The following is a 27,750-nucleotide window of genomic DNA, read 5'->3' on the forward strand; positions in this document are numbered from 1 at the left end:
ATAAAAAGACTCTTAATTTGGCTCTCACTTTTTAATTTTAGGATTATGAATTAATGGGGGTCCTTGTCACAATAGCAGCTCGATGAGGGGTCCTCGAGAAAATTTTGTTGGGAACCCCTGGATTAAGGCCCTCAAATACCAGAATTTTGGTTTGTTGCCAATCGTAGTGGCTAATTATTTAAAAAGTATTATTCTTGTAGATAGGTTATTAACCACCTTCCAGGCTACCATCTCAAGGCGATTTGCACATAGAGAAAAGCTGTTCAAAGCAAATGCATTTAAAACAAGACTAGATGGTTAGGAAATGGCTAACTGATAGATTGACACCCCTCCCAACACCAGAATTTTGGTTTCTTGCTAGTAATAGTCACTAATTATTAATAATTATCATTAATTATCAATATATTATTTTCTAAATATCAATATGACATTGTGTGTACCGGTATCTAAAGCCAGTTATACTCAAGAGTAAACCTATTGAAATGAATAGACGTTACTGATTTAGGCCCCTTCATTTTAGTGGGTTTCCTCTGAGTGTTGCTTAGTTGGGGACACCTCAATAATTCTAGCTCAGTATTAATAATGTCAATGATAATATTAACCACTAATGATGATGTGGTGTGTTATGGTATAATTTGTGTTTATTATAAATAGCCTTAGGGATACTAATAAACAATAGCATTTATTACATTTATTTGCCCCTTACTGCATAAAAATGTCTCAAGGGCGCTTCCAATTGTGATGAACATACAAATGCATAGCTGCCAAGTTTTCCCTTTTCTTGCGAGGAAGCCTATTCAGCATAAGGGAATTTCCCTTAAAAAAAGGGATAACTTGGCAGCTATGACAAATGCAAAGATCGTTTAGTCGTGTCCGACTCTTGGTGACCCCATGGACCAGAGCACGCCAGGCACTCCTGTCTTCCACTGCCTCCCGCAGTTTGGTCAAACTCATGTTCGTAGCTTTGAGAACACTGTCCAACCATCACATCTTCTGTTGTTCCCTTCTCCTTGTGCCCCCATCTTTCCCAAAATCAGGGTCTTTTCCAGGGAGTCTTCTCTTCTCATGAGGTGGCCAAAGTATTAGAGCCTCAGCTTCAGGATCTGTCCTTCCAGTGAGCACTCAGGGCTGATTTCCTTAAGAATGGATAGGTTTGATCTTCTTGCAGTCCGTGGGACTCTCAAGATCACTGCGTTGTCATGGCGAAGGGGCTTGAATAACTCAGAGAAGCTATGAGCTATGCTTTGCAGGGGCACCCAAGATGGACAGGTCGTAGTGGAGAGTTTTGACTAAACATGATCCACCTGGAGCAGGAACTGGCAAGCCAATCCAGTATCCCTGCCAAGAAAACTCCATGGACAAAGTCAACAGGCCTATGCAAAGATTATACATCATCAAAAGAATCAGCATCATCCCAATTCCGTAATTCTAATTTAATAATGTTACTGAGAATATTAATAATACGGTGCACTCTGGGTGGCTGAGGGGAAAATCATCATCCTATTACCATAATTCTAGTTTACTGCTAACCGTGGATAGTAATGCTTATATGTATGACTTACTTAATAGTCATACAGTGTGGTTTGGGGGAAGCACAGGGAGGAATCAGCATTGCCAGCCTAATGCTTCGATTCTTGTTTATTAATAATATTATGGGAGCACCAAACGGCTCCTTAAACAAAGTTTGCAGTCACCAAAACGGAATACAGTGGTACCTCGGGTTACAGACGCTTCAGGTTACAGACTCTGCTAACCCAGAAATAGTACCTTGGGTTAAGAACTTTGCTTCAGGAGGAGAACAGAAATTGTGTGGAGGTGGCGTGGCGGCAGCAGGAGGCCCCATTAGGTAAAGTGGTGCTTCAGGTTAAGAACGGACCTCCAGAACAATTAAGTTCTTACCCCGAGGTACCACTGTACCCAGTTGCCATTTTTGGGCACGACGGCTCTATAAAGTCTCATTTTTCAAATGATGGGCTGACTGTGATTGCTTCTCAGTTAAATTATCTGGTTATTTCAGATGACAACTTTGAGCTAGGTCAAGAGCGTGGGTAGGCAAACTCAGGCCCAGGGGCCAGATCCAGCCCAATCACCACCTCAATCCAGCCTGCAGACGGTCCGGGAATCAGCATGTTTTTACATGAGTAGACTGTGTCCTTTGATTTAAAATGCATTTCTGGGTTACTTGTGGGGGCTGCCTGGTGTTTTTACATGAGTAGAATGTGTGCTTTTATTTAAAATGCATCTCTGGGTTATTTGTGGGGCATAGGAATTTGTTCTCCCCCCCAAAAAGATATAGTCTGGCCCCCCACAAGGTCTGAGGGATAGTGGACTGGCCCCCTGCTTAAAAAGTGTGTTGACCCCTGGTCAAGAGCTTTGAGAACTTAAAAAATGAAAAGTCGCTTGATCCAGGGACAGTCATATATTGGCCTATTCCAACCTCTTTTTCTTAACTGCTCCAGGCTCCTGCTCGGGCTGCACAGGAAAAAGCATTTTGGCTTCTGAAAATTCATTGCGATTGTGCAGATAAAATACAACTAATTCTACAGGGTGGTGTATTAGTGTGTGGAAACAGACCCAATGATCCCCAGGAAATGGAGATGTCAGGTGCCATCCTGGCACCCCGGAGTCTTCCCAGGTCGAAAGTCGCATGCAAAGTGTTGAGTTCTACTCAAGGATAGACCCCTTGAAATCTGGATGTTATGGGTCTTAATTATCATTTATTTCACTTGGCCTGCTCAGCCGGTGTGACTCATAGTGGCTGTGACCCAGGTATTTGTGATGGGTGACGGGCTGTATCATGCTTGGATTAGAGCCATTAGCCGCCAAGTGTTGCCAAGTCACGACGCAGTAGAGGAGATCGCATTGTTCATGTGTCTACTCAGATGTAAGCACCATTGAGTCCAATAGGACTGGCACCCAAGTAAAGAGGGTTTGTTCCAGTCTCACCCTTTTCTCACGTAATCCCCGCAACAACACTGAGAGGTAGGCTAGGCTGAGAGGCTGTTAACTGGCCCAGGGTCACCCGTGAGCTTCATGGCTGAGTGGGGGTTTGAACTAGCTTCCTATTAGTTTATATTATTTCTTAATTATTATTAACGCTGGGTGCTTGGCGGTGACGACCAGGGAAAGGGACGAGGGAATATTATTAACGAAGCTTGTTGAGGGGCTATCCAGGAAGCTCTTATTAAGAGCGTTAGTAGAATCATAGAATTGTAGGGTTGGAAAGGGACCACAAGTGTCATTTAGTCCAACCCCCTGCAATGCAGGAATCTCTTGCCCGTGGAGCTTGAACTCATGGGCCCTGAGTTTTAAGAGTCTCATGAGCTTTACCAATTGAGCTATCCAGCTCAGTTTTCATTGGTAGTAAAAGGTAAAGGTGGTACCTATTTATCTACTTGCACTTTGACATGCTTTCGAACTTCTAGGTTGGCAGGAGCAGGGACCGAACTCTGTGGTTTAACCCACAGTGCCACCCGCGTCCCCTTTCATTGGTAGTACAGTACGTAGTTATATTTGCTGGTGGTATGGGAGAGATGTCATAGAGTATCTGCTTTGTTCCCAGAGGGTCCCGGCTTTGATTCTAGGCAGAACTGGGAAAGAGCCGTGTTTGAAAACTTTAGGAAAGCCTCTCTGCCGCCAGTCATCATTGGCAGTGCTGAGCTACATAGACCCAATGAATCCGACTCTATACAAAGCAGCTCCTTGTGTTCCTATTTAGATCAGACCTTTGTTCAGGAAGGTGAGGACTGGAACCTTGACTGGCATCTCCAGGAAAGGCTGGTCAAGACTCCTGCATACAAAATCCCGGAGAACTGCTGTGGGTCAGTGTGGAGCAACGGTTCCCGAAAGAGTCTTGGAGGGCAACTTGATTATTCCCCCCCCCATGCCTGGTCTGTTTTAGCAATTGTAACGTGCTGTGCTTGGTGGTGTGTGATTTTTAAAAAATTGCCTCGTTTATTGCTTCTTTTACTTCATCTTACTGAATTACGATGAGAATTCATCGGAATTCAGATTGCGAGGGTCCTTTTGTAGGCATGTCGCTACCTCCACCTGAGGGAGGGAGGGGATCTTGTGAGTACAGGCAGCTAACTCCACATTTGCACAGATTCAAGGCATACGCGACTATACGCAAACCCAGAAGTGGCTTGGAAAGTGGCGGAAACAAGGGGGCTTGGAGGGAGTGGTGGAATTTGGTGGGTTTGGGTCTTTAAAAAGGGTTTTTCAAGGGGTTTCAGAGATTTAGAGGGTGCTTACAGGCGTTTTCAATGGCGTTCCCAATATACTGTACAGTGGTGCCTCGGGTTGCAAACACCTCGGGTTACAAACACTTTGGGTTACAGACTCCGCTAACCCAGTAGTAGTACCTCGGGTTAAGAGGGTCTTTTGGGAAGTAGGAGGCCTCGGGATGGGAACAGAAATCGCGTGGTGGCGGCACCGGGAGACCCCATTAGCTAAAGTGGTATCTCAGGTTAAGAACGGACCTCCAGAACGAATTAAGTTTATAACCAGAGGTACCACTGTCCGTGACTTGACTTAAACGGGTGGGGCCACAGAATGCAACCCTTGTGTAAATGCAGAGAAATTGGACCCTAATACACACCCACACCTATTTCTGCTCTTCCTTCCCTTCCTTTATAAATTAAAACTTGCCTCCCCCCCCCTATATTTCTCTCTGCTGCCACCCAGCTGACACTCCTCTCCCGGGACGCAGTGTTAGAAATTAACCAGGTGCCAGCCATGTTTTGCGACTGGCACATGCCCAATTGCAACCACGTGGGGATCCCTGGATGCCTGGTTGGAGACTGGGGAAAGCAAAATGTCACTTAGAAGAAGGATCTGAAATATTTTCCCCTGGAGCTTGAATTTGTTTTATTCTGCATTGTTGGTTTCCACGTGTTGTAAACTGCTTTGGGATTTGTTCTTCAAAATACGAAGCAGTATAGAAATAAAACGAACAACAATAATAACAATAAGTATAAATTGCATCAAAAGCACCTAGGCATTTCATCAGGTTTAAGGTGCCATTCGGCAAATAGATTATGTATCTGTGTGTCTGACACTGTTCCCATCCCCACCCCCATTTCTACTCCTGCTGACTGAGTCTTCAATGGATGCCCCCCCCCTGGGTCAGGTCAATTTGGAACTATTTTTAAAATCAAGAAAAAACTGAGCTTGTCCTCTTCCCACCCTCCCCGAGGAGATGTTCCAAAATGCCTGGAGTTGAGAGAACTGTGCTTTGACGGCAGCATGCAGGAGTTTTAAAACCAGGCCCATCAGCAGTTCCAGAAAGACCTCAGCTGCTCTTAAACCATTTAATCTGGTTGGATTTAAACAAACTTTGAGGCCATCAATACCTCAGTGCAGGAGGCACTTTTTTTGAGTGGACGGAAGGTATAAATAAAATCTTTTATTTTTTGGGATGCAAACCTCATCAGCGGAAAGAGAACCCATCTTTAATAGCGTCTTGCTTACTTTCTCTGTTAACGGCAACACATGGGTGCAAAATATAGCCTCAGATGATAAAAGAACTCGCAGCCCCCCCAATTAAAAATAGCATGGATAAAAAGCTGGACCCCCCCCTACTCCGTGAGTCATTTGTAACACCCTTTAACCAGCATGTGACAATGAGGCTGTATAAATCAAGATTGTTTATTCTCTCGCCCCCCCCCTTCACCCTCCTTCAGTCCTTGCGTGTGGGTGATGCTGGGATTCAAATCATGTTCATGGTAATAACAGGATTGGTGTTTGTTCCAGGCTTTATAAACATGCCCTGGTTTGATGTGCACATCTCAAGGCCTCCCCCTGGCACACAGATGTCCTTTCATTCCTCTTCTCCCGAAGCTTTTCCACTGTCAAACCTGTGGCATTAATGTTACTTATTGCTCACCCTGAGGTCCCAGGGCCCATTGCCATGCTGGAACACAGTGTTAAAAACAAGTAAACAACTCAAAAAACATGAAAACCAGGTGGGTCCTCAAGTGTTGAAAGCCAGGGTGGAGGGGTGAGTCTTCAACATTCTTTGAAAGCTGTAGACGCACCTCTGTGCGGAGGGAGTCCCACAGCTTAGGGGCTGCCACAGGGAAGGCTCTCCTCCTTGGCCCGCCACCCCCCTGAGCTTTTGGGGGAGGGTGAACTACCAAGAGGGCTCGCTCTGCCAACCTCAGCATCCGGGAGGGTCTTTCGGGAAGTAGGAGGCCTTTTCAGGTGTTTGGGGCCTAAGTCATTTGCGAGCGCCTTGAAACAAACTGGTGAACCAGCACAGCTGTTTTAAAACAGGGTTTTTAAAGATCTGTGTACCTGAAGGAGCGTCGCCACCCCCATGATCCAGCCTGGACACTGAGGTCTAGCTCTGAGGGCCTTCTGGCAGTGCCCCCCCCCCCTGCGAAAAGCGAGGTTACAGGGAACCAGGCAGAGGGCCTTCTCGGTGGTGGCGTCCACCCTGTAGAACGCCCTCCCGTCAGGTGTATAGGAGATGAAACAACTTTCTGAATTTTAGGAGGCACCATATTTATTCACCCACTTAATCTATAGAGCTGCCCCATAGCAGAAGTACTCTAGGAAGGCAGTGAGGTGTACTAGTTAGAGTGTTGGATGAGGACCTGGGAGATCAGGGTTTGAATCCCCACACCGTCATGAAGCTCGCTGATTGACCTTTGAGTCAGTTGCAGCCTCTTAGCCTACCTCTCAGGGTCATTGTAGGCAGGGATTAACTGAGGAGGGGGTCGAACCGTGGTCTCCTTGCGCAAAAAGTTGGGATATCAATGCAGCAAAAAAGCTCTTCCACTGAGCTGCTTAAGAAAGCTGGAGGGGCCGGCCAGATGGGAGATGTCCGTCGACAAACTTGGCATCCAGAGATCTCCACGTGGTTGCCATCGGACCTGCGCTCGTTGGAGAAATGTACCTGGTGCCTGGCAGATTTCGGGCAGTGGGCCTGAGCCTTGGCACCACCTGGTGATGATGGCAGTGGGAGAGCTGAGGTGCAGAGCTCCCTCTTATCTACAGTTCTGTGGCGGGGAGCCCTCTCTGCCCTTCCTTCCATAAGCAGTAAGCTGCTCTGGGAGCCTTCTTTTTGGCCGAAGAGCCCAGTACAGATGCTCTACTTAAAAAAAAGAAAATGTCCAGAGTTGTCCCCACTCTGCAGAAACATGGCACAAGGCTGCTTCTTCAGCCACCAGGATTAATGGGCAGGGTTCGATGCCTCGGTGGCGCGTCGAGATCGTTTAAAGCAGTTGGCCCTAGCAGAGTGAGCGCAGTGTGAGTAAATTCTGCTCCAGGCAGGGAAACATCCTCAGCCCACACTGATTCTAGCCCCCCGGGGTGGAGTTTGGGCGGGAGGGTGGAACTCTGATTCTTTGCGGTGGTATAGAGGGCTGGAACGCCAAGCTCCGCCAGCCAGGATGAGTAATGAGAGCATGATTCCAGGCTGGCCTTACCCTGCGGCAGTGGAGAGCAGTTCCTTTGAGGAGCGGGTTTTGGAGCTTATGCAGAGATATATTTATATGGAGAGATGGAGAGAGGGGGGTCCATCTAGTCAGTGTTAGGAAACTCAGATATACCGTATAAGCTAATTGCCAAGTGGCACTTTTAACCTAGGTTACGGTCGCCACAATGGAATGTCTAGGTGCCATTTTTTCTCGACAGAATTTGTTGTTGCTGTTGTTATTTGTTTCATTTCTGTATCACTTTATTTATTCACCAAATTACCTAATTTATGGAGCTGCCCCATAGCAGGGCTCTACAAAGCCAGTGGGGGTGAGGCACTCCCCTTTAAAACAAAAAGCCACCTTTCTCTCTTTCTCTCTCTGGTTCTTCATAGGATGCCTAAGATGCCGTTTCAGGACACGTTTTGACGGCATGGCTCGCTAGGCTCTCCATGCCTTTAAGTTGTCTAGACTTGAGCTGCCAGAATGCTTGTGGGTCTTTATTAATGTCTCCTTTCTGCATTTTGGGTTGGGTGTCGAGCTGATTAGACCAGACATGCAGACTTCTGCTTGTGGGGTGTGTGTGTATGTGTGTGATGGGGGGGGGGAATGGACTGCAGCTGCCTGCGTTTCCTCGCTCCTGTTTTCTGTCCTTTCCAGATGACACATACATGCCTTCACAGTGTGACTTCTTACCAGGGTTCTCACGGTGTGAGTTCTTACCTCTGACCAGAGTTTGGCCCCATCGCCAGGCACTAAAGTGGGTCGCTTTTACTTACATGCTTTTTGCATTGGGGAGGGCATTTCGATACCCTCCCTTGTCAGTTCCCAGACAAGGTTAAAAAAAATAAATAAATAAGCAGACGAGTGAAAACGGCGGCCCATCTTGAGGCCAGCATCCTGATCTCACAGTGGCCGACCAGATGCCCGTTAAAGAGCTGTGATAGCTATCTTGAAATATCTAAAGGGCTGTTGCATGGAAGATGGAGCAAGCTTGTTTTCTCCTGTTCCGGAGGCTAGGACTCGAACCAATGGCTTCAAGTTACAAGAAAGGAGATTCCGACTTAACATCAAGGGGAAGATGCAAGGCCTTTTTTCTTCTTCCTCCCGCAGTTAAAGGTAAAGGGACCCCTGACCATTAGGTCCAGTCATAACCGACTCTGGGGTTGCGGTGCTCATCTCGCGTTATTGGCTGATGGCGTACAACTTCCAGGTCATGTGGCCAGCATGACAAAGCCGCTTCTGGCGAATCAGAGCAGCACATGGAAACGCCGTTTACCTTCCCGCTGTAGCGGTACCTATTTATCTACTTGCACTTTGACGTGCTTTCAAATTGCTAGGTTGGCAGGAGCTGGGACCGAGCAACGGGATTCGAACCGCCGACCTTCTGATCAGCAAGCCCTAGGCTCTGTGGTTTAACCCACAGTGCCACCTGTGTCCCTCCTCCCCCAGTTAGTACTCAACTAATTTTGGTCTCCGTTGCTCTGTCCCTGATCCTGCCAACCTAGCAGTTTGAAAGCACGCCAGTACAAGTAGATAAATAGGTACAGGAAGGTAAACGGTGTTTCCGTGTGCTCTGGTTTCCGTCACGGTGTCCCATTGCGCCAGAAGGCTGCAGGAAGGTAAACGGTGTTTCCGTGTGCTCTGGTTTCCGTCACGGTGTCCCATTGCGCCAGAAGTGGTTTAGTCCCGCTGGCCACATGACCCAGAAAGCTGTCTGTGGACAAACGCCGGCTCCCTTGGCCTGAAAGCGAGATGAGCGTCACAACCCCATAGTTGCCTTTGACAGGACTTAACTATCCATGACATCCTTTACCTTTTCCTTTTTTTACCTTTGCTCAATACCCCATACCTAGTACTCATGAATGGTTTCGCGGGGGGGGGTGGGGGTGGGGGTGGTTGGATCACAAGGGAAGGGTGAGCTGGGCTGCAAGCAGGTTCTTGTGAACCAGACCCTAGTGTTGATGTAGGACAGGCATAGGCAAACTCCAGATGTTTTGGGACTACAACTCCCATCATTCCTAGCTAACAGGACCAACGGTCAGGGAGGATGGGAGTTGTAGTTCCAAAACATCTGGATGGCCGAGTTTGCCTATGCCTGCTTTAGGACCTGGGAGAGGCCTGTGTTTCAAATCCCCAACGCCCGGTTGGGTGACCTTGGAGAAACAGGCAGTCACTAGTCTCTTTGCCTAGCCTACTTTGCAGGGCTGTTGTGAAGATTGGAAAGGGATTGGTGGGGTGAATGACTTGTGCCACCTTGGAAGGTAGGCAGGATGTAAACGTAGTAAGTAGCTATTTAACGATGAATATCGGTGGCTCCCCTGCCCGGCAGTAGAAGCGCTATAGATAATAATGGTTTCAGGTTAGAGAGGGTGGGCTGACTACCCTTTATCTCACACTTGGAGGAAATGTAGCATCTAAACGTCATAATAATAATCATGGAAGGGGGGAGGCAGGTTCATGTAAGCCACCCTTTGGCAACCGTTAGCCCTCCAGGTGTGTGTGCAGCCGGGCTGCTGGGAATTGCGACGCCCAACATCTAGAGGGCACCCAGATAGTGACAGGCAAGGTGCTTCTTGGTGCAGTCTTGGGAGACGTGAGCAGCGCTCGATAAGCAAGGCTAGGTTGCAATGGCCCTGGCTTTACTGGCTCCACAGCATGGGTAGGCAAACTAAGGCCTGTGGGCCAGATCCGCCCCAATTGCCTCCGGGAATCAGTGTGTTTTTACATGAGTAGAATGTGTCCTTTTATTTAAAATGCATCTCTGGGTTCTTTGTGGGGCATAGGAATTCGTTCATTCCCCCTTCCCAGAAATATAGTCCGGCCCCCCACAAGGTCTGAGGGACAGTGGACCCGCCCCCTGCTGAAAAAGTTTGCTGACCCCTGCTCCACAGCATCCCCCTAACGCCACCCAAGTTAAATGAGCTGTTGTTACTGGCTTTTTCTCTTCCTTTTTGCAGCAGGCCATCTGTCAGCTGGCTTAAGAGATAAGTGCCCCCTTAATGCCCCTGGCAAGTCGCCAGCACAAGGCGTTCCTTTTGGCCCATGTCGCAAATCAGATTTTTGCCGTTGCGCATTTGAAACGCAATAGCGTGTTTGCGTGTGAGGTTCCTTCGTTTGGTCTCGTCCTCCCCATCCCGCCTCCCAGGTTTTTTTTAAAAAAAATAATTATGCTTATCTATGGGTTTTGTCTCTCCCCCTCCCTCTTCGCAACCTGGACTCCGTTCATCCCTGGGGACTTTTTATTAGGTACTTAAATGCGGCAAGGCAAAGCCGATTGTGGTCATTATTGCAAAACTGAAGCTAATCTCCAGTGCTGGAATTTTGACAGTTGGCAGAGAAGGGATTAGCCAGCCCAGTTTCCCTAGAAGCAGTGCGCTCTGCAGTGTGTTTGTTTGTATGTGTTAAAAGGGTTCGGTTTCCACCCCCACCTGCATCATAATGGGTAGTTTTTGGGGTTGTGTAGCTGGGCTTTGGTTTGGGGCAGGGTGGATTTGATTTGAATCAAATTGATTTAAATCACAATTCAAATCTCTCTCTTTTTTTAACCAAAAGACTCATTCTTGCTGGTGTAATCTTAATATCTACAACCAGATGAAGGTTTCATTTTTGGAATAATAAATTTTCAGAGTAGTTTTTACAGTTATATCAAAATTTACTGATTTGGTTATACAGCACTATTAGAAATACATAGACAAATAACTATGAAATTATTGTGAGGTTTAATAAGTTAACTGTTTATATTTGGACAACTTTTGTGCTGTACTTTATTGGAAGGAGAAAAACAATCATTTCCTTAATAACAATTTATTTAACTAAAACAATAGCATTGCCTATGTATCCATGTTTGTTAACTAATGTGGTTAAACAATTTAAAAAACAACAACAACTTAGGCTGAGTTTTAGCACACATGAAAAACTTAAAACAAATCCTTATTTCCTGATGAATAGCCTTTGGACTATAATGTAACTTAAATAGAAAAACTATAGAAAGATTTTTCCTCCAAAAGCATTTTGATTTAAAAATCCAATTTAAATAAAAAATGAATAAATAAAAAATTGAATTATTATTATTTTTTAATCATTGATTTTTATTCACCTTGGTTTGGGGCCAGAAAAAACCCACAGGATGTGCCAAATCCAGCTCCCAGCGTACTCTGCTATGTATAAAAAAGAAAATACCCCTAAAAATCAAGTTCCCAGTCCCTGTGATGAAGATAGTCTTCAAGCCTTTAAAAGTCTGTGGGATGGTTGAATAAGCTTTTCATTGACTGAGTGCATGGCTAGGCTACCTCCCAGACTATTAGAAGTTGGCAGAGGGGAGGGATGTTAAAGACTAATAATTTGCGCTTCAGCACCCCATTTGCACCTGCTCTTCGGCTTGCCTTACAGAACAAACCTTCCTCCCAGCACAGGGCTTATTCATTAGTTGAATCCAGCCATTTAGATGGTTCGAACGGCCAAATGTTTCACCATAATGAGGTGGGGATCGTGGGTTCAAGCTGGAACTTTCCTTTCCTTGACGGACCAGTTTTAAGAACATCGGAAGAGCCCTGCAGCATGTGAATGAGGCCAGAGGGGGTCCTATCTTGCCCAGAATCCTGTCCCCACAGGATGCCCCCTGTGGAAAGCACACGGGCAGGAGCTGAGAGCCACTCTCCCCACCCCACCCTGTGATTCCCAGCATTTGATATTCAGAGGCAGCCTTCCTCTGAGAGAACATAGCCATTACTTCTCTGGGGGGATTCCCCCTCCGGCTCCAATTTGGCACTTTGAGGTCCCCACCTGGTGTATAAGCTGCCTCAGATTGCCTCGATGTGGACTAGGCTCCTGAGCAATGCACATAAGGCATTCTTTTTGCGTTTGCTCGGACGTAAATCCCACTGCGCTTAATCGCAGCAGGTGAAGGAGAATGGAAGGGAAATGTCAATCGGTTTAATTTTGGAGGAAGAAGGGTGGAGTTTTTTTTGGCAATGGGACCAAAGTCCAGGTTCTCTCTGCCATGGTTATGTGGGTCCCTCTCCCCACCTTGCTGGGCTCTGCAGCGGGTACCTGTTGGGGTTCTGAGACATTCCTGCTTACCCTGACTCTCTCCTTCTCTCCTCAGGGCCGGCGATGAGCAAGGCTGTCCTAACAGAGGTGAGCTCAGGTGCTTTCCTTCTGTCCTGAGACTCAGGATAAGCAACAGGGGCCCCACTCTGTGTCCCATCATCATCATCATCCAAGCCAGGGCAGGTGGTTCCAAGAAAGAATCAGGGGCTCCCGGGGGGGGGGGGGCGTTTCTTGTTCTCTCCATACAGTTTTTGGGAGAGCGATTTGTGGCCTGAGCTCAGCTAAGTGGCTAGCAGTCCCAGAGGCTTCGCTTCTGGATCAGCAGAAGGCGTTTTAAAAAATCATTATTTATTAGATTCAAATACTGGGACCCAGGTGGCGCTGTGGTTAAACCACTGAGCCTAGGGTTTGCTGATCAGAAGGTCGGCGGTTCGAATCCCTGTGACGGGGTGAGCTCCCGTTGCTTGGTCCCAGCTCCTGCCAACCTAGCAGTTCGAAAGCACGTCAAAGTGCAAGTAGATAAATAGGTACCGCTACAGCGGGAAGGTAAATGGCGTTTCCATGTGCTGCTCTGGTTTGCCAGAAGCGGCTTTGTCATGCTGGCCACATGACCTGGAAGCTATACGCCGGCTCCCTCGGCCAATAATGCGAGATGAGCGTGCAACCCCAGAGTCGGTCACGACTGGACCTAATGGTCAGGGGTCCCTTTACCTTTACTGCCCTTCATCAAAGTATCATCAAAGTAATCGCAAGATTAAAAACACAAGATAGAGTCAAACGGCGCTGATAATAGGATGGCTTTTCAATGATCCTTCATTGCTTTGAGGGCCCTGGGGGCAAAGAAGGCAAGGATGTAAAAACTTGGAAAGAACAGTTGAGAGAAAACCCAGAAGGGGATCGTCTAGTTCTCCCATTTCTGTAGGAAACATAGCTTGTAGAGTTGGGAAGGGCCCCCAGGGCTCATCTAGTCCAGCCCCCTGCAATGCAAGAATCTTTTGCCCAAGATGGGGCTCGAGCCGCCAACTCTGAGAACATCACGCTCTACGAACTGAGCTATCTCAGCTGCTGGGGAGTTTGGTTGGCGTCCCGGGAGCTGCCTGCTCTTCCTACATGCCCTGGGGCAGCTTTCCCCCACCTTGGCGATGTTTTGGCTGACCTCGAAATCCTTCCTGCCTCAGGCACCTTCGTTGACAGGGCAGCCGGGGGCCGGCCAGGGGAAGAAGATAGGCCACCGCGGGGTTGATGCATCAGGCGAGACGACCTACAAGAAGGTATCCTTACTCTTTCTTTATATGTTTCCTGCCCTTCACCTAATGTCACCAGGGTGGTTTACAGTGTTAAAACATGGTATTTAAAGCTGCGTTTCTCAAACTTGGTGTCCCCAGCTTTTTGTTGGACTACAACTCCCATCATCCCTAGCGAGCAGGACCGGTGGTTGGGGATGATGGGAGTTGTACTTCAGCCAGGGACCCAAGTTTGAGCCTAGGGCTTGCTGATCAGATGGTCGGCGGTTCGAATCCCTGTGACGGGGTGAGCTCCCGTTGCTTGGTCCCAGCTCCTGCCAACCTAGCAGTTCGAAAGCACGTCAAAATGCAAGTAGATAAATAGGAACCACTACAGCGGGAAAGTAAACGGCGTTTCCATGTGCTGCTCTGGTTCGCCAGAAGCGGCTTTGTCATGCTGGCCACATGACCTGGAAGCTATACGCCGGCTCCCTCGGCCAATAATGCGAGATGAGCGCGCAACCCCAGAGTCGGTCACGACTGGACCTAATGGTCAGGGGTCCCTTTACCTTTACCTTTAAAATATATATGCACCTCAAGGTTAAAGAGGTGTGTCTTCAGCATTCTCCAGAAGCAGTATAATGAAGGTACCAGACACAGCTCTGCGAGGAGGCGGTTCCACAACTTAGGGGCTGCCACAGAGAAGGCCCCGCTCTTGGCCCACCACATACTCACATCCTGAGCCTCTTGAGGGCAGAGGAATTACCAGGACGCCCCCCTCTTGTCGATCTCAGCACCTGAGGGGGCCTGTAGAGAAGGAGGCGATCTTTCAGGTATTTGGGACCCGAGCACGAGCACCTTGAATTGGGCCCTGGAAATGAACTGTCAGCCAGTGCAGCTATTTTGAAACTGGAGATCTAACCCCAGCCAGTGATTTAGCAGCTGCATTTTGGACCAGCTGAAGTTTCAGCCATCTCCCAAGGGCAGCGGTACGGTGCTGGGTTCTCCTGGCAGATAGATGGAGGGGTGAGCCAGAAACAGATGCCCCCACCCCTGCTTGGGGAGATCATGCCATAACCTCCCCCGCCTGCTTTGGCCCTGTCTGTCCTCAGACCACGTCCACCACGCTCAAGGGAGCCATCCAGCTTGGAATCGGCTACACAGTGGGGAACCTGAGCTCCAAGCCCGAGCGGGATGTCTTGATGCAAGATTTCTACGTGGTCGAAAGCATATTCTTCCCCAGGTAAGTTGGCTGCTGGCAAATGGGGGGGGGGAGGCGGCGGAGTGAAGTCCAATTTGGACATGGCTGGAGCGGCGTAGCAGTGAGAGCAAGCCATGGGCCTTATGCTCTCCTAGTCAAGTTCCTGGGGGCTGGGTGTCAGTAGTGGCCGGGGCGGGGGCAGTACGTTCACCATTCCCACCCTGCATGCAAAAAACAGAGTTTTCTGAGCACATGGTAGAAGCAAACCCAGCCCTCTCTCTCTCCAGGCAAACCCTTCCCAGACAGCCAAGGTCACTTGAGGATGTGGATCAGGCATGGCCTAGGGGTAGTACTGAACCCTGTTAGAAATCAGCCAGGTGCCAGGCACGTTTTTTCAGAAGCCGAACATGCTCCGTTTTGAGTGTTACGCTTCTGATTTGAGTGCCACACTTCGGTTTTGAGTGTTCCACTGAGGTCTGTCTGCTTTTGCTATTCATTTTGCATTTTTGTGGCTCTTTTTTGTGTGACTGTATGGAACCCAGTTCAAACTTCGGCCCTCCAGATGTTTTGGACTTCAATTCCCATCATCCCTGACCACTGGTCCTGTTAGCTAGGGATCATGGGGGTTGTAGGCCAAAACATCTGGAGGGCCGCAGTTTGGGGATGCCTGGTTTATTGCTTCCATTTTATGGATCAGTGGTCTCGATAGATAGTAAAATTCATGTTAAATTGCTGTTTTAGGGGGTGTTTTTAAAAGTTTGGAATGGATTAATCCATTTTGTGTTACTTTATATGGGAAAGCGCGCCTTGGTTTTGGAACACTTTGGTTTTGGAATGGACTTCCGGAATGGATTAAGTTTGAGAACCAAGGTACCACTGTACATGAAATTAACAACAACAAACTCTGTTGTATGGAAAATAGCGCCTAGACTTACCTTTATGGTAACTGTAACCTAGGTTTAAGGTGCCATTTGCCCATTAGCTTATAGAAATCTGAGTTTCTAACACTGGTATCGAGGGCTGGGCAGAGAGGGTTGAAGGGCTCCCTGCCTCCCCGCCTGGCCTAATGTTTACCGCCTCTGGGGGTCATTAGGTTTTAAGGACAGACCCGTTTTAAGGACAGGTCTGTTTCTGCCACCTCGGGCTTCCTATAGGAAAGATGGTGACAAACGTTAGCTGGCTCTGCTGCGCTATAACAGAGCTCTGTAGACGGAAACCGTTTCGGGTTAGAGAAGAGAGAGTTTGAGCTGTTCTCTCTTTCTTCTGCTTCTTCCTCCTGTTCCACAGCGAAGGCAGCAACCTCACCCCAGCGCACCACTACCCCGACTTCAGGTTCAAGACATACGCGCCCGTCGCTTTCCGTTACTTTCGAGAGCTGTTCGGCATCCGCCCGGATGACTACTTGGTGAGGACGGCTCCTTTGCCCTATTCCAAAGGGCAAAAAAACCCCCAGGCTCGGGTGTCTTCGCGGTGGGTCTCAGAGGCCCCTCGATTTTGCCTGGCTCTTAGTTGCCATTAATGCCTGCTGCATCCTTAAACGCCTTTTGCCTTCTCTCTCATTCCTCCCCGCCTGCCCGCCCAGTATTCCCTGTGCAACGAGCCCCTGATCGAGCTCTCCAACCCCGGGGCCAGCGGCTCCCTCTTCTACGTCACCAGCGACGACGAGTTCATCATCAAGACTGTCATGCACAAGGAAGCGGAGTTCCTCCAGAAGCTGCTTCCTGGCTACTACATGGTATGTCCCAGCGGAAGACACTCTTGGGGACATTTGTCGCAGGGGCTCAGCGGGAATCCACAGAGATGTAGGGACTCGCTTGGGGCAGATGCCACGGTGCAGTTGGCCGGAGGGGGCAGAACTTAGGGGTGACCCAGAACTAGGAGCAGCGGGACTTCATGCTTGCGGGATCTACGTGGGGCATATGGCTGGGGGTGTTGCTTGGGGTTGATGGGGCGGAGCTTGTTCCAGCTTGTGTCTGTTCTGAGCATGCTCAGCTGGGCTCTTCCATGCTGGACGAGCAGAAATGGCCACCCCCAAACTGTGGCCCTCCAGATGTTTTGACCTACAACTCCCATGATCCCTAGTTAACAGGACCAGTGTTCGGGGAAGATGGGAATTGTATTCCAAAACATCTGGAGGGCCGAGGTTGGGGATGCCTGGCCTAAAAGCAAGCTATGGTGTCACTTCCCTGCAGAGAGCACCCCATGCCCCACTGAGAAGGCCCATTCCTGTGTCACAGAATCATAAGAGCTGGAAGGGACCCCCAAGCACCATCTGTCCCAAACCCCCACCATACAGGAATCTCAACTAAAGCATCCCTGACAGATGGCCACCCAACCTCTGCTTTGAAACCTCCAAGGAAGGAGAGTCCGCCACCTTCCATCCCACTGTCGAACAGCTCTGGCCGTCATAAAGTTCTTCCTGATGTTGAGTCGGAATCTCCTTTCTTGTCACTTGAAGCCATGGGTTTCGGGTCCTACCCTCCAGAGCAGGGGAAGACATGCTTGCTCCATCTCCCTTTAGATCATGGGTAGGCAAACTAAGGCCCAGGGGCCGGATCCAGGCCAATCGCCCTCTAAATCCGGCCCATGGTCAGTCCAGGAATCAGCATGTTTTTACATGAGTAGAATGTGTCCATTTATTTAAAATGCATCTCTGGGTTATTTGCAGGGCATAGGAATTTGTTCTTTTTTTCTCCCCCCCCCCCCAAAAAAATATAATCTGGCCCCCCACAAGATCTGAGGGACAGTGGACCAGCCCCCTGCTGAAAAAATTTGCTGACCCCTGATTTAGATATTTGAAGATTGCCCTAATATCTCCTCTCAGTCTCCTCTTTTCCAGCTTAGCATACCCTTCAAAAGGGGAAGAGGAAGGGACACTGAGAAGGGTCTTTTGAGTGCAGCATCCGAATAGATTCATGGGCGGGGGGGGGGGGGCAGTTCCTGTAATGTCCGAACCGGCACTTTGGGTGGAGCCTCGAAACTAATCAGTAGCCAGGGCAGTCAGGCCAGGAACTAAGGAAGCGAGTGAGGCCCTTGGTCCGCCTCGCTCAGTATTGTCTCACGCTAGTTGGTAGAGCACGAGACTCTTAATCTCAGGGTCATGGGTTCGAGCCCCACGTTGGGCGAAAAGATCTCTCCATTGCAGGGTTTCGAACTCTGTGCCCCTCTGTGCTTCCTTCCAACTCTTGTGGTTCTATGAGTGGCAGCAGACGGCCCTCCAGGATTTCAGGCAGGTTCTCCCCTCCCGGCAGGGATCGAACTCTGGTCCCTCTGCACGCAAAGCCCTGCCCTGCCCCTCTGAGAAGGCTCAGGACAGTTTCTGTGCTGCTGTGTCAGGGACCGTGCTGAGGAGAGGCTGCACTGAGGGAGAACGGTGGGACCCACTCCCTCATCCTTGATCCTAAATCTTCCCAGGAGCAGGAGGACACTGTTGATTTAGAACAGGCGTTTGCAGAGGGGCATAGTTCAGAAGGCAGAAGCTGGGAAGTACTGGATGGGGAACAGCTAGCAGAAGAAACACTAGCAGAGAGAGAGAGTTAACAGATTCACAGTCTCTGGATAGAATCCACCCCCCTTCCCCAAAGTCCCAGAGAGCTCAGAAAGTGTCAGAACAGAAATATTATATAATATATAATATTTCTGTATGCGACAACCACGGCTAGGACTTTATTAGCCCAAAAATGGAAAACTCGGGATTTACCGACGATTGAAGAGTGGCAGACAAAAATGATAGACTATGCGGAACTAGCGAGACTGACTAGCAGGATCCGGAACCAGGGGGAAGCAAGGTACCAAAGAGACTGGAGTAAATTTGTGGACTATATGGAAAAGAACTGTAGAAGTTTAAAGACACTTGCAGGACTGAAATAAATCCTACGAATTGACTTTAAATGGGTGGAATAAAGGAACTGCGAGATAAGAGCTGAATAGAAAACCAAATGAGGGGAGGAAGTCAAGCTCGGCAGAGCAGCGAGAAAGAGAAATTTGGGAAGAATTGTTAAAAAGAAAATTGTGTGTGTTATTTGTTTTTGAATGTTTGTTTGTTTTGTTTAGCGTCTTAAATGTGTTTATTTGGAAAACTCAATAAAATGCTTTATATATATATATAAAAGTGTCAGAACAGAAAACACAGAGGCTCCAGGCTCAGATTGCAAGATGTAGGAGCGACATAGATTAATAGGGATGGAGGGGGAATGAGTTAGCGTTAATTGGGAGCACAGCCATTCTGGTTAGATGCTCGCTGTGTTTATTAAAGAAACTAATTGGTGAGAATTCCCTTTCATTTGATCTGCTCATTTATGGCCACGGGGGAGGAAGCCGATTCCCCAAAGCCTGACATGCTGTGTGTCCTGCTCCTCATTTTTAAATTATTATTATTATTTTAAAAAACCTCCTCTAGAACTTGAACCAGAATCCCCGGACGCTGCTCCCCAAATTCTACGGCCTTTACTGCGTCCAGTCTGGGGGCAAGAACATCCGGGTGGTGGTGATGAACAACATCCTGCCCCGTGTGGTGAAGATGCACCTGAAGTACGACCTGAAGGGCTCGACCTACAAGCGCCGGGCCTCCAAGAAGGAGAAGGAGAAGTCCAGCCCCACCTACAAGGACCTGGACTTCATGCAGGACCTGCCCGACGGGATCATGCTGGACACGGACACCTTCAGCGCTGTGGTCAAGACTCTGCAGAGGGACTGCTTGGTAGGTTGTGCGGGGGGGGGCGCTTTGGTTTAAACCCCTGAGCCTCTTGGGCTTGCCAGTCGGAAGGTCGGCGGTTCAAATCCCCGCGACAACGGGGTGATCTCCCATTGTTCTGTCCCAGCTCCTGCCAACCTAGCACTTTGAAAGCACACCAGTGCAAGTAGATAAATAGGTACCGCTATGGTGGGAAGGTAAACGGCGTTTCTGTGCGCTCTAGTTTCCGCCATGCGTCAGAGGCAGTTCAGTCCTGCTGGCCACATGACCCAGAAAGCTGTCTGTGGACAAACGATGGGTCCCTCAGCCTGAAAGCGAGGTGAGCGCCGCAACCCCATAGTTGCCTTTGACTGGTCTTAACCGTCCAGGGGCCCTTTAGCTTTACCTTGTGCGGAGGCCAGCCAGATCAGGCTGGAAGAACCTCGGACCAGGAGCCGATGATGGCCCCCAGTGTTGAAGCTCCCGAACGATCAACCAGGAGGGAGAGATCATGCCAGTCGGGCATGTGCCTCTACCAGGGTCCTACACGAGAGTAGGACGATCCTAACACTCAGGACCTGTCATGCCCCTTTCTGGCTTTGCTCTGCACCCTTTTCAAGGCTGTTTGCCTCACGGGCAATGTGGGTACCTTATTTGTTCATTTTGCAGTATTTCCAGCCCTCTCTTCCTTGGTTTGCAGTAAAAACGCACAGAGAAAAATGGAAATATTGTTTATTTTATTAATCCATAGATCTCAGGGGGCAGCTCGCAACGTAAAAACGCAACATAAAAACAAGATACAGTGGTACCTTGGTTGTCGAACTTAATCCATTCCAGGAGTCTGTTTGAAAACCAAGGTGTGGCTTCCAGTTGGCTTCAGCAGCTTCCTGCACTCAATTGGAAACCACGTCTGATGTTCGGCTTCCCAAAAGCGTTCGCAAACCGGAACACTCACTTCCGGGTTTGCAGCATTTTGGAGCCAAAACATCTGAGTACCAAGGTGTTTGACAACCAAGGTATGATTGTACACAATAAAAACAAGAGCAACCCCCCCCCCACGAACCAATGAACCCCTCTTCCCTTCCCACAAACACAATTAAAAGAGGTATAAGTTGTTAATCAGCCCAAGGCCTGGTTGAAAAGGAACCTTTTCGACCCTGGTGCCTGAAGGTGTTTAATGAAGGTGCCAGGCGAGTCTCCTTGGGGAGAGCGTTCCACAGATGGGGAGCCAGCGCAGAAAAGACCTGTTGCCACCTTCTGGACCTTTCCTGGAGGAGGCACACAAAGAAGGGCCTCAGATTGTGATATCAAGAGTCCAGGTAGGCCTCAACAGAGGCCCCAAACTTGGCTTATGAGCTGTGTGCAAGCAGGCGAAGACCACCCCACCCCCTGCGTAGAGACTCCTTCTGCCTCCTCCCACTTCCATCCTCACCTGGCCCTGGGAGACGGTGCAGCAAGAGAGGTGGGGTCCACCTGTTCTTCATTCCACAGTCGTGCAGCTTCTCCCGCCTCTGCCTCTCTCGTCTCCCAGCTGCTGCAGCCTACCCCAGATCACTGGTACGTTTTCCACATCAGTCTCCTGATGCCAGCCTCATCGCAACCCGGCCCCTACTCCTTAGCGTCCCACCAGTTCCCGGTCTTGCATGCTTAACTTGTGAAGCAAAACCAGGGCCGTGCCGTTGGTCAAGCCACCCTCTTCCCCCCCAGGTGCTCGAAAGCTTCAAGATAATGGACTACAGCTTGCTTCTGGGGGTGCACAACATGGACCAGCAAGAGCGGGAGCGGCAGGCGGACGGGGCCCAGAGCACCTCCGACGAGAAGCGGCCCATGGGGCAGAAGGCCCTGTACTCTACCGCTATGGAGTCCATCCAGGGCGGAGCCGCCCGCGGGGAGTCCATCGACACAGACGACACGTAAGTGGAGCAGGGAGTGGGGTAGGGTCTGCCTTTGCCCCTCTTCCCTTGCAAGCGCTCTCAGAGCTGCCCACCTTGAAGAAGGTGCTGAGGATTGGCAGGGGGGCACCGCTGCTGTGCCTGGGATGGGGAGAGGCTCATCCTGAACCTAGGGTTGAGCCAACCTGGGCAGGTCAATGGCTACCAGCCATTATTATTATGATTACTACTATTTATTAATTGCTTATACTCTGTCCATCTGTCTGGGTTGTAACAGCAACGACAACAACTTATTACTAAATAATAATAATGATAATGATAATAATAATAATAATAATAATAATAATAATAATAATAATAATAATAATAAATTATTATTAATGCCCATCCATCTGACTGGGTTGCCCCAGCCACTCTGGGCAGCTTCCTACAAAATATTAAAAGCACAACAAAACATCAAACATTAAAAAGCTTCCCTATACAGGGCTGCCTGTAGTTGCTCATCTCCTTGACATCTGATGGGAGGGCGCTACCACCTAGAAGGCCCTCTGCCTGATTCCTTGTAATTTCACTGCTTGCAGTGAGGGAACTGCCAGAAGGCCCTCGGAGAGGGACCTCTGTGTCTGGGCTGGACGATGGGGGGTGCTCCTTCAGGTATACAGACGCTCCGAAGCCGTTTAGAGCAGTGTTTCCCAACCTTGTGCCTCCAGCTGTTTTTGGACTACAATTCCCATCATTCCTGACCACTGGTCTTGCTAGCTAGGGATGATGGGAGTTGTAGTCCAAAAACAGCTGGAGGCACAAGGTTGGGAAACACTGGTTTAGAGCTTTAAAGGTCAGCACCAACACTTTGAATTGTGCTCGGGAATGTACTGGGAGCCAATGTAGTCTAGCTGCCGCATTCTGGATTAATTGCAGTTTCTGAGTCACCTCCACAGGTAGCCCCATGGAGAGCACATGGCAGTAGTCCAAGCGGGAGATAACCAGAGCATGTCCCACTCTGTCCAGACAGTCCGTGGGCAGGGAGAGACTCAGCCTGCGTACCAAATGGAGCTGCTAGGCAGTTGCCCTGGACACAGAATTGACCTGTGCCTCCATGGACAGCTGTAAGTCCAAAATGACTCCCAGGCTGTGCACCTGGTCCTTCGGGCGCACAGTTACAGAACCAGGGAGTCCCCCTTTCCCCCAGAAACAGTACTTTTGTCAAGATTCAGCCTCAATCCGCCTTCTACCTTCCAACTGCCTCCAGACACTCACACAGGACATTCACTGCCTTTGCTGGTTCTGATTTAAAGGAGAGGTAGAGCTGGGTATCACCCACCTGTTAGAGAACCCCCACCCCAAACCCCCTCATGATCTTCATTATAAATGAACAAAGCATTGAGCGTGTTTCTGGTTGCAGCCGGTGGATGTTGACAGGTCTGGTCTCTCTCTATTTCCTCTCTCTCAGAATGGGTGGCATTCCAGCCGTGAACGGCAAAGGCGAGCACCTTCTCCTCCACGTGGGGATCATTGATATCCTCCAGTCTTACAGGTAGGCATGTTCCCTCCATGTTCCCTCCGTTTGTGGGCTGTGAAAATAAGTTGGGCAACCACGTAGCTTGCGATCTCGGAGCCCCACGTTGGTCAAAAAGATTCCTGTGTTTCAGGGCGTTGGACTAGAACGGTTCCTTCCAACTCTACAATGTTATCATTCTGTGCAGCCTCCCTCCTGAGTTCTCTCTCCACTGGGGTTCTGTGCATCCCCCCCCCCAATGATTCTTGGCTCCAAAACTGTCTGTTGTTTGGGACCATCGTACTCAATGGTCAGCTCTGAGCCCTAAACTCTGGCGACTCACGCCAATGTAAAGAAAACCCGACAAAAAATTGAATCGAAACCCAAACACTTGCAAAGTATTAGAAACCCAATGGGTTTCTTTTCCTGCCGAAAGGGCAAAGGGCATTCCCCCACAAAAATGCCAACGGAGAGCAAGAATATAGATTTAAGCGGCAGCATCACCTCACCAGGGTCCCAGGCAAGGCCCGGTGGCAAAGTTATTGCCCTTTGTTGGTTACCAGCACAGTTTCTGCCCCAGATTTGCAACCCAAAGGTTCCCCAGGGAGGTTGTACATTCGTAAAAACATCTCAGCGTTTGTTTCTGCATATCCGCCTGCCCATTACCCCAAAATTCACTTATCCGAACATACATTATTATGTCCTAACCTCACCGCACGCACAGCTGATTCAGATATCCAGACAGCCAGAGTTTTGCCCACTTCGTTACTTGTTTGCGCTTTGCTGGTCAACAGCAGCAGTTTGGGGGCAGAAGCCACGGAGGGGGCATTGAGAGAGATAAGACAAATCAAGCTTCCAGGGGCGGGGGGGGGGGGATCGGGCAGATTGGGTTTTCCTTTGCCCCTCTCTCGCCAATTGGCTGCAGCAGCTGTTTCGGGAAGAAACAATGGCCGGCTGCAGTGGCGGGGAGAGATAATGGATTAAAAAATGTTCCCTTTGGAGATAATAGAAACGGACGCTTTCCTGGGAACGCATTGTGTTTGGTAAGCTGGACTTGTGTGTGTCCCCCCCCCCCAATTTCCCACACTCCTTTCTTCCTTTCGCAACCCAGATTCATCAAGAAGCTGGAGCACACGTGGAAGGCTCTCGTCCACGACGGGGTGAGTTTCGGCCCAACAGGCTGCTCGGTTCGCAGAGCTTCTTGAGCTGTGTTTTATTTTAAGAGTTTAAAAACTGCTCCCAGCAGCCACTGCCTCAGAAGGGGCATACCGTATTTTTCTGTGTATAAGCCGAGGTTATTTTATTAAAAAATAATGCTAAAATTTGGGGGGTCGTCTTATAAACTGATAGTGGAGAGGTGGGATGGGAGATTGTTGGTTGCCGCGAGCAGGAGATTGTCAGCGCTGTTTTTGCGGGTGATGGGTGGGTGCGGAAAAGTCCGCTGGCTCTTGGCTGCTGCGGCAATTGGGCAGGCGATTGGCTGTGGCGGTCCTACGAGTGAGCGATTTTCAGAAACCCCCTTCCAAAATAGCTCAGCAACTCTGGGCATTCCCCCCCCCCTTGCATTTTCTCAATTTGGAGCAATGCTCCTGGAAGCAAGGGGCTGGAAACCACAGGAGGGGGAGAGTTCCTCTTGGGCTCGGATCCTGCTTGCGGGCTTCTGTCAGAAGCGAGCCAGCAATGAATGACAAGGAGGAAATAAGAAACAGGATCTGCACACAAGTGCCAGGCCTAATGAGCAGAGCAACTCTTATTTGGTAGGTCCTGCCGCCTATCATGGAGATGTGCATTTTTAAAGCAGTTCTAATTGTTGTATATATGTGTGTGTATGTTTGTACACACCATGTACATGGAAGATAAAGGTGATACAGTCGTACCTTGATTTTTTGGAACAGCTTAGTTCTCAAACGTTTTGGCTTTGGTTTTTGAATGTTTTGGAAGTCGAACGGGCTTCCGGAACGGATTCCGTTCGACTTCCAAGGTACGACTAAATAAATAAAAGCAAATAAATACGTAAATGCTCTTCGTTTCTTTTTCTTTTAATTTCTTTGTAACGTTGCATTTAATTCCTTTTTATAAGGGAGAAAGTTGTAAGCCGATTAGAATTTCTCTCTTTTTATTTTGGAAATGTGAAGCAAATACAGAAATCATCTAAATGAGTGATGTAACTAAATAAATAACCAATCCGAGATGATAATGAAACGGCCGCCTGCCAAAATCAAAACAGGAAGCTTTAATCAGGAGTGCAATTAGGCGGGCACCGGAAGCAAACCTCACCCCTACGAAAAAAGCATTTGATTTATAGCTTTGCAAAGGTGAATTGCAGCAGCGACTTGACTCTGGTTTCCTTCTGCCTCGGAGGCTCAGCTGGGAATTGCGGATAATGACTCCTCCATCTCCCTCCCTGTTTCCCTAGGACACAGTGTCTGTCCACAGGCCCAGCTTCTATGCAGAGAGGTTCTTCAAATTCATGACCAACACGGTGTTCAGGAAGAGTACCTGTAAGTGTGTGTGTGTGTGTGTGTGTGTGGTCTGTTTGTTTGCTTTTGTTGGGGAGAAAAACTCTGCGAGCCGAAACTGACTTTGCATCTCCTCCCCGTTCCCTTTGGGGTTACAAATGCTAGGAGATTGCTCTTTTTGCATTTATTACATTTGCATTGTTCCTTGGCCCCACCGCCCCCAGGTATTTCAAGGGCAGTATGCATTATTTTTATTGCGAAAGTGATTTCACATTAAAAACATACGTACAGTCATACCAGGGGTTACAGACGCTTTAGGTTGCGTCTTTTCGGGTTGCACCCCTCGCCGAACTCGGAAGTACCAGAACGGGTTACTTCTGGGTTTATGCGCATAAGCACTAAAGCGTGCTTTGCGCAGAAGCGCCGAATCGCAACCCACACTTGCGCAGACACGGCGCTGCGGGTTGCGAACGTGCCTCCCGCACAGATCATGTTCGCAACCTGAGCGTCGACTCTATATCCATTCAGGTAGGTAGCCATGTTGGTCTGACACAGTCAAAATACCGGGTATATAAAAAAATAAAAAAAAATGTCCAGTAGCACCTTAGAGACCAACTACATTTGTTCTGGGTATAAGCTTTCGTGTGCATGCACACTTCTTCAGATATACTGAAACAGAAGTCGCCCAGACCTTTACATATAGTGGGAGGGTGGGGTGGGGTTTTTCTCAGGAGGGTAGTAGGAGATGGGTGATTGACTCAATGGGTATGGTAAACCTGTTGACGTCCTACAGGGAAAAAGCAAGGGATAGTATGCAGATGATTAGCTTATGTAATGAGACAGGAATCCAATATCCAACTTGTCACTAAACTGAAAACTCTGGAGAGACCTGGTCTTAACAGAGATATTGGATTCCTGTCTCATCCTATATAATAATATGCAAGTGTCTCTGCGTCCAAGTTTCCCGTGTGTCCCTGGGGTACTGCGCATGTGCCCCAGGGACACAGGGATTGGACAGCAGAGACTGCACGCCCGCACTTCCCCCCCCTACCTCCTCCAACCGCCACTCCCGGCCGGACACCGCCTCACTGCAGGGCACGTCAGGGAAGCGAGGGTGGAGGCCGGCGTAGACCTCCTCCTCACAACCCTCCCTGGCCCGTAAGAGGAGCGGCGGGAGGCCGCGAAGCAGCGGCGGCGAGGTAGGCATTTGTGTCCCGCGTCCTTCCTGTCGGCGGCTGGGGGGCAGGAACGGAGGAGGAGAAAGCAGCGCTTTCCTAAACTTCCCTAAACAGGGCTGCCTTCAGATATCTTCTAAAAGTCAGATAGTTGTTTATTTCCTTGACATCTGGTGGGAGCCAAGAGGGCATTCCACAGGACGGCTGCCACCACCGAGAAGGCCCTCTGCCTGGTTCCCTGCAACCTCACTTCTTGCAGGGAGGGAAGGCCCTCCAGATGTTTTTGACCTGCAACTCCCATGATCGCTAGCTAGCAGGACCAGTGTTCAGGGATTATGGGAATTGTAGTCTCAAAACATCTGGAGGGCCGAGGTTGAGGAAGCCTGGCCTAGATGCTAGATTGAACCACGTAGGTCTCCAGACATGCAAGTCTTACCTTTTGACAATAAGTGTCTGCTGTGTGCATTCCTTTGGCTGGGAAACGCTTTTGACACAAGCCAGGGGATCTGTCCCTGCCCGTCTTTCCTCTCCAAACGCTGAGCCAAACTGACGTTGCTGTTGCTCTCCATCTCCTCCCCCCAATTGCAGCTCTGAGGGTCTCTCCCTCGAAGAAAGGGCGGAGTGCCTTGCTAGCCGTCAAGCCCTCTGGCCCTCTGGCCGCCTTTTCGGCAAGCCAGCTCCCCTCGGAGAAGGACGAAGCCCAGTACGACCTCCGAGGGGCCAGGAGCTACCCCACCCTAGATGACGAAGGTAATGCACATCACCTGCCGGCCCCCCTCCTCCCCTCGCCTGCGGCCATTCCTTAGCAGTTGACCTCCTCTCTGGCACCCCCACACCCTTTAGTGCGTATAGCGTGTGTCTTCTTTAAAAAATATTTTTTATTTTCAATTTTTCTAATAATAACATTTTTCTTATACATAGAAATGCAATCCGAATTTACATGGATTGAGTTCCCCCCCCTCCCGGTTTCCAATTTTCGCTTTATAATTTTCATTGCATCTAATTATTTTTCCACTTAATTTCCAATTATTTTCACATCATAATTCTACCTTCAGTTCATAAATGCTGCAACAGTCCTGTTTCCACGTTCTTACAGTGTCCTTTAAAATAATCTATAAAGTTTTTCCAATCTTGATTAAATTTTCCTCCATCTTGGTGCC

At 49.0% G+C, this 27,750-nt stretch overlaps 1 protein-coding gene across 8 annotated transcripts in view; it reads left to right on the top strand.

Moving 5' to 3' along the window:
• Positions 1-27,750, top strand: part of PIP5K1C (phosphatidylinositol-4-phosphate 5-kinase type 1 gamma) — a 49,923-nt gene that overhangs the window by 3,040 nt on the left and 19,133 nt on the right. For all 8 annotated transcript variants that reach the window (XM_088673065.1, XM_088673066.1, XM_088673058.1 and 5 more), the window contains exons 2-12: positions 12,529-12,560; positions 13,652-13,744; positions 14,809-14,939; positions 16,185-16,302; positions 16,480-16,632; positions 19,297-19,596; positions 21,277-21,482; positions 22,912-22,995; positions 24,068-24,116; positions 25,373-25,457; positions 27,179-27,340. In XM_088673065.1, coding sequence (XP_088529191.1) covers positions 12,529-12,560; positions 13,652-13,744; positions 14,809-14,939; positions 16,185-16,302; positions 16,480-16,632; positions 19,297-19,596; positions 21,277-21,482; positions 22,912-22,995; positions 24,068-24,116; positions 25,373-25,457; positions 27,179-27,340 — 1,413 coding nt within the window. The remainder of the gene's footprint in view (positions 1-12,528; positions 12,561-13,651; positions 13,745-14,808; positions 14,940-16,184; positions 16,303-16,479; positions 16,633-19,296; positions 19,597-21,276; positions 21,483-22,911; positions 22,996-24,067; positions 24,117-25,372; positions 25,458-27,178; positions 27,341-27,750) is intronic.

Source organism: Zootoca vivipara, chromosome 6, assembly GCF_965207765.1.
Source record: "Zootoca vivipara chromosome 6, rZooViv2.hap1.1, whole genome shotgun sequence".
NCBI classification, from domain to species: Eukaryota; Metazoa; Chordata; class Lepidosauria; order Squamata; family Lacertidae; genus Zootoca; species Zootoca vivipara.